General features: G+C 37.2%; 2 protein-coding genes across 2 annotated transcripts; both read right to left on the bottom strand.

Moving 5' to 3' along the window:
* Positions 1-5,725: 5,725 nt before the first annotated feature.
* Positions 5,726-6,842, bottom strand: LOC106335726. Its single transcript, XM_013774323.1, has 4 exons — positions 6,602-6,842; positions 6,431-6,512; positions 6,141-6,302; positions 5,726-6,059 (listed from the first exon to the last, which is right to left on the bottom strand). The coding sequence occupies exons 1-4, from the start codon at positions 6,794-6,796 to the stop codon at positions 5,992-5,994; spliced, it is 507 nt and encodes a 168-aa protein (XP_013629777.1). The 5' UTR covers positions 6,797-6,842; the 3' UTR covers positions 5,726-5,991.
* A 1,539-nt stretch (positions 6,843-8,381) lies between these two features.
* On the bottom strand, positions 8,382-10,036 carry LOC106335725 (fasciclin-like arabinogalactan protein 7). The gene is made up of 2 exons (XM_013774322.1): positions 9,832-10,036; positions 8,382-9,372 (listed from the first exon to the last, which is right to left on the bottom strand). Exon 2 carries the CDS (start codon positions 9,345-9,347, stop codon positions 8,574-8,576), a length of 774 nt encoding a protein of 257 aa, XP_013629776.1. The 5' UTR covers positions 9,348-9,372; positions 9,832-10,036; the 3' UTR covers positions 8,382-8,573.
* Between the last annotated feature and the right edge of the window lie 2,781 nt (positions 10,037-12,817).

Raw genomic sequence — 12,817 nt, 5'->3', positions numbered from 1 at the left:
CCCGAGACAACTCTTCCTAGCTTTTAGCATACTTTGCCAAAGACATTTGTTGTTAGAGGTGCTAAGATAGCCATTGGACTTGCTAGTTATGATTACTTTCATATCGTTCAACCAAAGACATTTGATGCTTGGATTGTGTTAGTAAATGAACATTCATCTAGACATAGAGTTTGTTTAGGATTGTGTCTAAGCTTAAGGTTGATAGTTTGATTGATCGTTTGCCATCCTTAGTTCGAAACTTGATCACCCGATGTCTAATCCCTATATCCATGAGTTCTCTTTTCCCATAGTTAAGAGAGTATCATTTAGTTATCCCTTTTAGTTAGTTATAGTTTAAAAACCCTTTTAAAAACCATTGGTTGCACTTAGATTAAGTGATTACTTGCATTCTCGGTGCTTTCACATCTCTCAGAACTGGTTCGACAGTCATTTATACTACAACATTTGTCTTATGAGCCTTGAAAACTCCTAACATCACCGGATTATGCTCCATGGCGAAGACAGGATCGTCTTCTCTACAGTGCAATCATTGGATCCATCTCATTACCGATCCAACCTCTGGTTTCCATGGAGAATACCACATATGAAGTGTGGAATATCTTGGCAACAACATTCGGAAAACCCACCAGAGGGCACATACTGCAATTAAAGCATCAGATCCGTACGAGTGTTAAAGGTACAAGCACCATTACTGAGTATCTTCGTGCCATAAAAACCAAAGCAGATGACTTAGCTCTTCTCGGGAAGCCTCTGGATCCTGAAGATCTAACAGAGCAAATCCTTGCTGGCTTGGGTGAAGAATATAAACCAGAGATTGATGCAGTCAACGGCCGTGATACGCCAATAGCTTTCCATGAACTCCACGAACGCTTACTCAATCGTGAGGCCATGATCCTTTGCAAGGAACCAGCTGCAGCGACACAAACTCCCATCACAACCAATGCAACTCAAACCCAGGCACAACAGAACACTTGGCGTCCAAACCAAAGAAACAACAACCCGCGGTTCTACAACAACAACAACAACCGAAACTTCAACAACAACAATCGTCAGTCCAAGCCATATCTTGGAAGATGTCAAGCATGTGGGACACAAGGTCATACTGCCAAAAATTGTCCGGAGTTCAGAATCATACGTGGTGGATCTCAACAGCAACAATCGAATCAACAACAACAATGGCAGAACATGCCATTTGGAAATGCGTATCAACCAAACCAACAACAGCAGTGGCATCCTCGGGCAAATGCAGCCATGATGACAGGCGATACATCTAAATGATTGTTAGATTTCGGTGCTTCCCACCACATGACATCAGACCTTGCGAATTTGTCCTTACATGCTCCTTACAATGGAGGCGATGATGTCTTACTTGGAGATGGTTCTGGTCTATCCATCTCTCATACTGGTTCTTTATCTCTTCCCTCTCTCAAACATCCTTTTTTATTAAATAACGTTCTCTATGTTCCATCCGTAGATAAGAATCTCATCTCAGTTTTTCAGTTATGTTCAGCTAATAATGTTTCTGTAACCTTTACACCAACATATTTCCAGGTCCAAGATCTGACTACGGGGGTGCTTCGTCTTCAAGGAACACCTAAAGATGGAATGTACCAGTGGCCAAGTCGGAATCATGCCAAGTCTCCATCTCTATCTTATGCTTCGGCTATTAGAACTACTCTATCTGATTGGCACTCTAGATTAGGACACCCTGCTTTTTCTATTCTTCAAACTATGGTTTCTTCTTATGATTTGCCGATTTCCTCTAAGGCTTTATTAAACAAACCTTGCACTGCTTGTTCCATTAATAAAATGCATAAACTGCCATTTGCCACTTCTACTCTTGTTTCTACTTGTCCATTAGATATAGTTTTCTCTGATGTGTGGTCCTCTCCATTGATTTCTATAGATGGTTTCAAGTACTATGTCATTTTTGTTGATCATTTTACCCGATATACGTGGTTTTATCCGTTAAAACAAAAATCTCAGGTTCTTGATGTTTTTACAAGATTCAAAGCATTGGTTGAAAATCAATTTCAAACCAAACTGAGAACTCTTTATACAGATAATGGGGGAGAGTTTATTGCTTTAAAATCCTTTTTATCAATTAATGGAATTTCTCATCTTACAACTCCTCCTCATACGCCGGAACACAATGGTATAGCTGAACGACGCCATAGGCATATTGTCGAAACCGGCTTATCATTGATGTCTCATGCTTCCATGTCTAAGTCTTATTGGACTTATGCTTTAGCAACGGCTGTATATCTTATAAAACGAATGCCCACTCCAAACCTGTCTTTAAAATCTCCTTTTCAAATACTTTTTGGGCAAACTCCTAATTTTTCAAAACTTCGTATCTTTGGGTGCTTATGTTTTCCATGGTTAAGACCATATGCTTCACATAAACTAGATCCGAGGTCCACACCATGTGTCTTTCTTGGTTACTCAACAACCCAAAGTGCTTATTTCTGTTTAGATAGAACCACTTCTCGCATCTACACATCTAGGCATGTTGTCTTTCATGAGTATGTCTATCCTTTTACGAACCTCTCCTGCTCAGACCACAACATCTCCATCGGTTGCAACAAATCGACCTGAACAGCCTGATCCAGCTTCAGCTCAATCATTGCCAAGTGCGACACCTTCTCCTATCATTGTCACGACTCAGCAAGAATCACCTATCCCCTCTACGTCATCACCAACAGCTGTAGTCAATACTGAAGCTACATCGGTTCCGAACACCACAACTCCACCACCGGCTCCAACTAGAGTATCAACTCACCAGAGAAAACCAGTCAACAAACTTAATCTGTGCACCACAGTCACTCCATTCCTGGACAAAATTCCAACATCTGTAGCAGAAGCTCTCAAAGATCCTCAGTGGCGAAAAGCAATGGCTGAGGAAATAAATGCTCAACTAGAGAACAGAACGTGGGATCTAGTCTCCTATGTTGTTGCACATAATATTGTCATGTGCCGATGGATATTTACTATCAAACGAAATGTTGATGGATCTGTCCAACGTTACAAAGCGAGGCTTGTAGCTAAAGGTTTCAGTCAGCGACCAGGGCTTGATTATCGTGACACATTTAGTCCAGTTGTCAAACCAGCAACCATCCAACTTGTACTCAGTGTTGCCGTGTCTAGCAACTGGCAAATGAGACAATTTGATGTTAACCATGCTTTCTTGCAGGGACATCTTACTGATGAAGTTTACATGATGCAACCACCAGGCTTTGTAGACAAGGATAATCCCACTGCTGTCTGCAAACTACGAAAAGCTGTATATGGTTTAAAACAAGCCCCACGGGCTTGGTATAATGAACTTAAAACTTATCTTCTCTCTTGTGGTTTCAGGAACTCCTACGCGGATGCAAGTCTTTTCATCTACAACTCCAATGGAGTCTTGATGTATATGCTGGTCTACGTTGATGATATCATTCTCACCGGCAACAACACTGATCACATAAACAGATTTGTTCAATCCTTCTCTCAGCATTTTTCTCTTAAAGATCTTGGCAGTTTATCATATTTTCTTGGTATTGAAGCAACTCATAAATCTACTGGTCTGTTACTTACACAAAAACGTTACATTACAGATTTACTTCACCGGAACAACATGACTAATGCCAAGGCAGTAGCTACACCGATGTGTTCCACCGAGCAGCTCACGCTCAAGTCTGGCCACCCGCTTGATGATCCTAAACAGTTTAGAGCAGTAGTTGGAAGTCTTCAATACTTGTCTCTAACAAGACCCGACATCTCCTTTGCGGTCAACAGAATGTCTCAGTACATGCATCAGCCCACAGATGAGCACTGGACAGCAGTCAAAAGAATCTTGTGATACCTATCCGGAACCATCTCTCATGGTGTCTTCTTCCCGCGCCACAACACTCCATCTCTTCATGCCTTCACTGACGCTGATTGGGCTGGCAATAAGGACGATTACACGTCCACTGGAGCTTACATTGTCTACTACGGGAGACATCCTATTGCATGGTCATCAAAGAAGCAAACAGGAGTTGCAAGGTCTTCAACAGAAGCAGAATATCGCTCGATTGCTTCAACAACAGCCGAGGTGTGTTGGTTGATCTCTCTGTTCAGTGAACTTGGTCTCCGCAGCACGGTCAAACCAACAATATATTGTGACAATATTGGAGCAACCTACCTAGCTGCCAACCCAGTTTTTCATTCTAGAATGAAGCATTTGGCACTTGATTATCATTTTGTTCGAAACCATGTTCAGTCTGGTCATCCGTGCATCTCACACGTCTCATCCGCGGATCAGCTCGCTGACGTCCTCACTAAACCTCTTCCACGTCCACGCTTCAACAGCTTGTGCATCAAGATTGGACTCACCAATGGCGGTCCATCTTGAGGGGGCATATTAGATATAGAAAGTAGATCAATCACTAACGTTCATATTCTTGTCCATAATGTCGTATATTCTAAACTTCCTTTCTTGTACATGATATACTATGTATATATCAGAGCTTTCCTCTATCAATAATAATATACAATTTCTATACCTAATAGGAACAAGTTTAGGTATGTGATAGCTTGCTTTGATGTTAGGTCTGAGAAGTTCAGCTTTCTTTATCCGGAGAGCTTGTGCGAATTGATTAACTATAACGGTAAGTTGGGTGTGGTTTACTATGATGATCTGAGCGATGATGCTATTGAGTTACGGGTATGGGTTCTTGAGGATGTGGAGAAACAGGAGTGGTCCAAGTACGCCTACGCTTTGAAGGTCGATAAGCTCTTCCCGAGTTACGTTTCGGCCGTTGGAGTGATTTCTACGGGCGAAATTGTTTTGTCGATGGCGGATTATACATCCAGACAACCGTTTTATGTTTACTACTTCAATCCTGAAGGGAATACTATTCGACGCTTTGAGATCCAGGGTTTTGGTGAATACCATGGAGCTTCCAACGATCCGAGGAGAGTCCACGTCTTTGTAGACGATTGTAGTAGATCCTACAGATTTGCTGACCATGTAGAGGATCTTAATGTTAAAGATCCAACGCTACTCAAGTCAAGCATCTACGTTCCTTATGTGTATAACGAAGAATCAGAAGAAGATGAAGAGTATGAGGTTAATAATGGGCGTCGTTTTCGTGGTAAAAAGAAGAGAGGATGAGGATGAGGATGAGGATGGAGAAAGAAAGAGAAGGAGCTAGCATGCTTGCATCTTTATTGTCAGGGGAAATCTATAGAGGAAGATTAAAATAGATGATGTGACTGGTTAGTTTGTTACTCTCTGTGTTCCTCCTTTGATCAACACTCCCGTTGGAACACAACAAGAAGTAAGAATAATAATATTGGTTTGTGTACTTTTCATTTGGTGTTACTTGTTTAAATAACGTTTTAAACCAATGAGTTAAAACCCCTATTCGGAACTACGCTGCGTAACCCCGGTCCTACCAAGTTACCGAAAAATCGAAGAGTACTCAGGGATTACGCGGAGCCTAATTTTAAATATAATTTAATATATTTATAATATATTTCGCTAATTTTAAACATTATGACACATGTTCTTAGACATAATTATATAATTTTTATATATAATTTTAAACAGTTTATTTTTTATTCGTCGAACATTTAGATTATGGTGTGTTTGGTACAAAAAAAATCCTTAAATAAAGTAATTATGTGTTGTTTTGGGTTTGATAGCTAATTGTAATTATTTAGTAATGAATAATTACACAAATCTGTCAATAATGAGTAAAAAAATAATCAACCGTGTTTTAACTTTATATAAACGAAAAAAACTTAGGCGGTCTACGTGGGAATTAGGCGGTCTTACGCGGATCAACGCGGGTCAACACCTAGCTACACCGATTTAGGCATATTCGCCGTTGTGAACCTCCGAACAACGTCTAGACGGCCGCGTTTTTGAACGGGGTTACAACTTAAAATATACTTATAAATGCTGACCATTATCTTGGTAGAAAAGGTGAACATATGTGTCATCCATTCTTGAGGTGGATGCTAAATGCTGTAGCTCCTCGCGAGTCGCTCAACAATTTGTATTTCTCCGGTAAGATGTTGAACAAGTTCTGTAAATGTAAACATGACAACAAACACCAAGACTTAGATTTTGTTATGTAAAAAACAAAAGTCAAAGCTTGTAATAGTACCATTGGTATACTGTCGGCAATCATGAAAGCCAACTCTAAGATCAGTCTCCCATGAGCTATTAAACTCAATTGCCATTTCCATGGCGTTTTCCCCTTTGGATGATCCAACCATCCAACATCTTTGTTTTGGAATATTTTTCAACTTTCTTTGCATCACTACTCCTACAAACCAAACCAGAACTTTGGTCAGAAATCATAATATTGACTACACTCCCTTTGACCAGACACTTTATGAAATCTTGACTGCACTTTCAAGATTACATTCGATATGATTGTCTGAGAATCAGAACCTGGAACCGATTTTCCTGATATAATTGATACTGCTGCTTCTGCGCTTTCTGGATTAACAGGCTGGAAATCAAACACGATTACCTGGAAACCCCCCACATAAGTTTTCGTTGAGAGGCATTTATACAAAACACCTTATAGTCAACAAAAAAAAAAAAGAATAATGAAGAGACCTCTTGAGGAATTGAAGAAGATGGTTTGATGAGAACCATGAAATGTTGTAAATTCCATATATTTAGTGAGTAGGCCATTGACATGATAAGCTGGGGAGGACCACCCGTTGCTCTGAGCGGCACAGTCGCCACATAAACGGCATCTCCGCCGCCACTGGTGACGTTTGCTGATGGTATGAAGAATTGAGACGCCATTTCCTTCCTCTGTTTATTTACTACCCTGAGTGGACCAAATACAAAGCTATATCCATATAATTAGTTATCTTCTTATTTATTATAATATATGACGTCATAATTTAGTTGTTAAATTTAAGGAGACTTTTCATCATTATTGATAAAAATAAATGTGAACACTAGTATAATTTTATTACAGTATATAGTCATATATCCAAAATGAAACATTTTAAAAATGTATGTGTCCTTAATTTTTTAAAAAATTATTATTTAATAGACGTAGATCCTAAAATCTACGCTAAGTATTTGATAGTGGTTGATTATAAAAACTAGGGAAGAAATAATGTGGGCAACGATATCCTGAACACAACGATATAATCAGGTCTGAACCGACGAAAATGGACTATATTCGCAGATCGAATATCATAGAGATATCGGGATTAAAAATGATCGTGACTAAACTCGGGATCGAGCTGCCTACATACCCGTCAAGGGATCAAGTCTAAACGTAGTTCGGTTATCATTATCTCGAAAGAGATGTTAGTTACATCGGTTTCGAGTGAGACGTCGGCTTCATCGGTCTCGAGTGAGACGTCGGCTTCATCTCTTACCATCTCGTACGAGATGTCGTTTGAGTTTGGTCGGGAAGTCTTTTTAAAAACTTGTGGCGGCTGAACCCTAAACATGTTTAGGGTTCAATATCGGTGAACAAGGACTCGTGTCTTGTTCGTTGTAATGGAGATAATTTGACATCGTGATCATTACGTAGACGTCATCGACTCTATTCATGGTCATAAGCCCCCGTAAGCTCCAAAAGTTGGATCCTTGTAAATGGCATCGTATGAATATGAGCTCGTGCCATTAACATGATCAAGGATTGCTCTTGCTGTGTAGATGATTATGGACTTCAACCGATATGAGGTCATATTTGCTTTATGAAACAAACATCGAGAAAAACATCTTGTCTTCTTCCCGTTCTCTCTTTAAGTGGTGATAAGTCTTATCTTTCTTATTAAATGGAATAATGGGAACGTGGTTCTATTTCTTGTTGTTTCTCTCCAGACGTCTCCCCCTTATGAAGCGGCATCTTTCTTCCTTTTATAGGCACAGCTCGTCTCGTCTTCGTTTGTTACGTTTGTTGCACGTGTCCCTTGAATGAAGCACCAGCTTCCTCTTTTCTAGGAATGTCGATCCTGGATATTTTCTTGTGTAGATATGATTTTGACTTGTTCGTATAGTTGGTTTAGTCTCTAAACCATTTAAGACACGAATTGTCCCAAACGTTGAACCGTTAACATTGAACTGAGACATGTAAGCCATCAACGACCTAGAGCTTGTAACGGGACGGTTTCGGTGACGAATCCGGTACCAACAGTCTTCGTGGGTTGGGCGTTATCTTTGCTTCTGGTCGTGCGGTCCACATTATCTTCGGCCCAATCTAGAATATTGACCGAAATTGAGTCCAACAATAGACCTACTTAATCTTCTCTCTTTTATTTATATTAATTTTTATTTTGTAGTAGCTAGAAACTCATTAATGTATCTTTGTTCTAAAAAAAAAGAAGGTATTTAACTTAGCTTGAAGCAAAATAAACTAAAATAAAAAAAAAGGGAGGAAAGAACTCAATTCACAAACACTGATAAATGACAATAATAATGGTAAAATGTATAAAATAAAAATGGTGCTTAAAAGAAAAAAAAAATCAAAAAGGCAAATTTGGAACAATGTAATACAAATCTCTTCCACAATTGTAACTTAGAACATACTCAACCAACAAAACAAATCCATCCTTCTTGTTCAACACAAGAACAATGCCACCAAACCGGAAACCACCATAGCGACTGGAGCAAAAACCAGCGTCTGTGCTGAGTTCTTGTGCGACGACTTGGGCGAAGAAGCGTTGGCTTCATCAGAATCAGCAGAAGGCGAATCAGAAGGAGAGCTAACCACAGGAGCAGGAGCCGGAGCAGGCATTGGAGGGACATCGGTTCCAAAGATCGCTTCAGGCAAAAGCACCCGGTTCACTTGGTAAACCGCCACGGGGTCGGTGGAGAAAACGCTGCTGCTGACTTTAGTCCTGGTCCAGAGCGTCTCGATCCGAACCGTACCGGAAACATCAGTGAACTTCAAAGGGTACTGTCCACCGGCGAAAGTGCTAACCGGGCCGGATTGGCTCAGGTTCTTGAACTCGGAAAGAGAGTAGTAGTGAGGAAGAGCGTGTGAGAGGAGGAGCTGCTTGAGCTGATCCTTGGTGAGGTTCGACAGAGGAGGATTCTTCTGAGCCTTGAAAGCATCGTCTTTTGGGACGAAGATCGTGACGCCTTCCTCAGTGTTGTTGGCTTGGCTTTGGAATGTTTCGATGACTCCTGACGAGAGGAGGTAGTCGAGGAACGTGTGGAACGGACCAGCTACGCTTAGAAGCTCCGTGAGATTCACGTGGTGTGGGGCCGGTGCTGGAGCTGGTGTCGGTGGTAGCATTGGAGCTGGTGGGCTCGCGGTTTTGGCGTTTGTTGATGCTGAGAAGACGATGAAGGCGACGGCGATAAAGATTGAAAACTGCATCTTTGCCATTGCTTTCTTGACTCTCTTCTCTCTCCTAATGTCATAGCGATTAAACAATGCAAAGATCAGATCTTTATCAAGAACCCATGAAAACCCAGCAAATGACTAGACAGAATCTAATCTCAGATCCGGATCTGTTTCAAGAAGAATTGATCTTCCACATCGAGTTGAAAGTCAAAGATTGTAAGTAACGAACTAAAGTAGTGTAAAATTAATCAGATCTTGCACATTACTTGAAAGTTGAGTAAAACAAACCGACAGACTAACATATACAGAGACAGTAAGTAGCTAAAGTTGACGACGCATAATGCAGAAACAATGATAAGCTAACACTGAAGAAGAGAAACTAGATCTGGATCAGACAAAACATAAACTTATTTTTAAGACAAGTATACAGAACTTTTATAAAGTAGTTCAATGGCATTGTGATTAAACTGTAACCAAAGTGGAAGAGAGAAGAGAGAGAGAGAGAGAGAGAGAGAGGGGAGCTGACCTGAGCAAATAATGGTAAAATGAAGACTTTCTTGGAAGATGGAGAGAGCAGAGGAGGAGGAAGAGAAGGTATTTAAAGAAGTTTTTTTAATAGTTTCTATAGAAAAGGAAGGAAAGACAGGCTGTGTACTATTTCTCTTGTAAACTATGCGGTGTAGGTGTTGTTGTTGCGGCACCGTCTGGTGTACTTGTTTTGTAACCGGTTATTGCCGTTATCCTTCTTCTTTTTTGAAACACTTTATTGCCGTTATCCATAATCATGTTTTTATTCATGATTTTAGTTTAACCTTAAGGCAAAAAACACACTCATCTTTTCACATAATTTATTAGTGGGGTTTTATGTCTCCCTTAATCATTTATTGTTGCTTCAACTTTTTTCTTTTTTGGGAGTAAGGGTTTGATTGCTAAATAACTGAAGTAAATATTTTTAACCAAATTATTTGTTTTTTTTCACTCAGTAGAAAATGTCTTTATCCGCTTTGAAAGTTAACCGGATCAAGCTTTTACGGAGAAGCTTCCTCAACTCAGATATTGTTCATGTACCTCTGACGGAGAACCTACGGGCGGATAGCTTAGCATGCAGTGTTAGAAAACAACCGTCTTTCGTCGTTCACATGGATGCGGAGTTACCGATTTGGTTTACAGAGTCAATATGAGTCTGTGAATGTCTTGTTGATAAAAAAAAGAAAAAAAAATGTATTTCTCTTGGAAGGATGAAGATGTTTATATTGAGAGTGGTGCACAAACACAATTTATTTTATTTTTTCCTTTCCACGAGTAAACCAATTAGAAACTAATGGTGGTAAAAATAAAATAAACAATTGATAGAGTTTCGAATAAAATGTTATGGTCAATATTTACAAACAGTTGTCTTGTTTAACCACAATAATAAATGAAATAAACTAATTCAACATTTTTTGTATATATTAACCTATTAAATTTTGAAAAACATAGACTAGCAAATTGAATAGTATACATTATACTTTAATAATCAATAATTTTTAGTTGATAAATAAAAACACAAATTTAAAGTATATATACATTATCAAAAAAGACATGCATTATGTTCTAACTTATTCGTCTTTATATTATTCGGGTGTGAGATGAGAAAAATAAAAAAATAATAATTATTTACCCTTACCAAATCCCTAAACTATATTTGCGAAGTGATTTTGTCACATGTCCTTTGTACAATCAATTTCACAAAACAAATATGACATGGCTACTAAAATTGATGACATGTCTTATAGTTCAATATGACATGGACAATTTCATGTTAATTTATATTTTTGGTAAACTTTTTAAAATATGGTAATAACTCATATATTACATTTATTGTCAATTTATATTTTTGGATTTTTTTTAGAATATGGGAATAACTCATAAATCATCATTAAAATAAATATATTCAAATATGTCATTATAAATTTCAAAATATAATTTAATTATATATTTTTAAATTATACAATTTTATTACTAAAATTTTCAAAAATGTATACAATTTTTTTAGAAAATTATAAAAATTTAATCATAAAATCATTATTTTTTATATATCTACAAATTTTATAAATATTGTTTAATTTTAATTTTAGGTAATTATGCAACTTTTACAAATTTATTTAATATATTTAATTAAAATAAATAAATAGAAAAATCTATCTTTTTTTTTGTCATCAGATAGAAAAATCTATCTAAGATTATAATTTTAAATATATACATGCGTATTTTTAATATAATTTTTATGTTTAATTAAATAAAATTTATATTAAAATATTGATACAAAAAAGAAAATTTAAAATATTAATAAAATTTTATTTAAAAATATAATTTATATTTATCTATTAAAAAAAATTTTACTGCACATGGTGCAGGAAGACACCTGGTTCCTATATAAATTACAAGTAACTCATTCCGTATACACTATTTTCACCAACTTGAAATAATACAGTGACTGTGACAAAAAAAAGAAAGAAATAATACAGTGCAAAAGTACACCATCTTCTATTTCTAGTATTTCAAATTCAAAAATATATTATTTAGAAATGTTCCTTCCAACAAAGATCCTTCTACCCCTTAACAAAACCAATCCAACTTAGGATTAAAATCTATCTCCTTCTAAGATGAATATAACTGGATAATCTGGAGAAAAGTTTGTAATGCGGTCATCCAAACAGATTTCCATACGTTGCCATCTAGCTACTTCTTACTCTTAAGCGCATTTAGTCTTACTTGTAGATCCATGTATCAGTTGCTAATGATTGTTTTAGTTTTTAAAGGTTAAAGACCTCTCTTTCAGTCATATTTTATATTTAAATAAAGAAATCAATGGTTCTAAAAATGTTTCTGCCAGCCTAAATGTTTCTAGTCTGATCTTTGATCTGTGAGGTTCAAGCTATTGGATTTATAAAATTACCAGCATTTTAGTATCAACACTGGCGATTAAAATTGTATGGTTTATGAGTACTTATGTACTTGTGACAAACCAATAATGAATTACTACTAGCTCGGTTCCAAGCATTTCTTGGCATCATTTAGAAGTTGGATATTTTCGTTTGTGAACGCAGCTACACCACACATTCACAAGATCGCCCCACTTCTTTGTACATATGTTTATTTATAACGACACAATATGTTTTTCGCAAATTCTTTTGTATTATTCAAGAGAAAGAAATTCAACAAAGGGCACAAACAACTTATAGAAGGAAAATTACATATTCACAAGGGGTAAACATAAAGAGAAGTACATCTGAAATCTAAATATGAAATGTATTAAAACACATATGTATGGATATATGGAACCTGATTTGTTAAGTTATTTCAATTTTGGATGTAGAATGTTCTTTTTGTTAAGTCTTAAAGTTATAGGAAAGAGAACCTTTATTTTTCAACTTTTTATTAATTTAATTTAATTGGGAAATTCTTAAAGTTATAGGAAAGAAAAACCGTAAGTTTTATTTTTCAACTTTTGTTGAGTAGGTGAACAAAAT

This window comes from Brassica oleracea, chromosome C3 (genome assembly GCF_000695525.1).
Source record: "Brassica oleracea var. oleracea cultivar TO1000 chromosome C3, BOL, whole genome shotgun sequence".
Taxonomy (NCBI): Eukaryota; Viridiplantae; Streptophyta; class Magnoliopsida; order Brassicales; family Brassicaceae; genus Brassica; species Brassica oleracea.
Note: the sequence above shows the minus strand (reverse complement) of the source record. Positions and strands in the feature narration are given on the sequence as shown.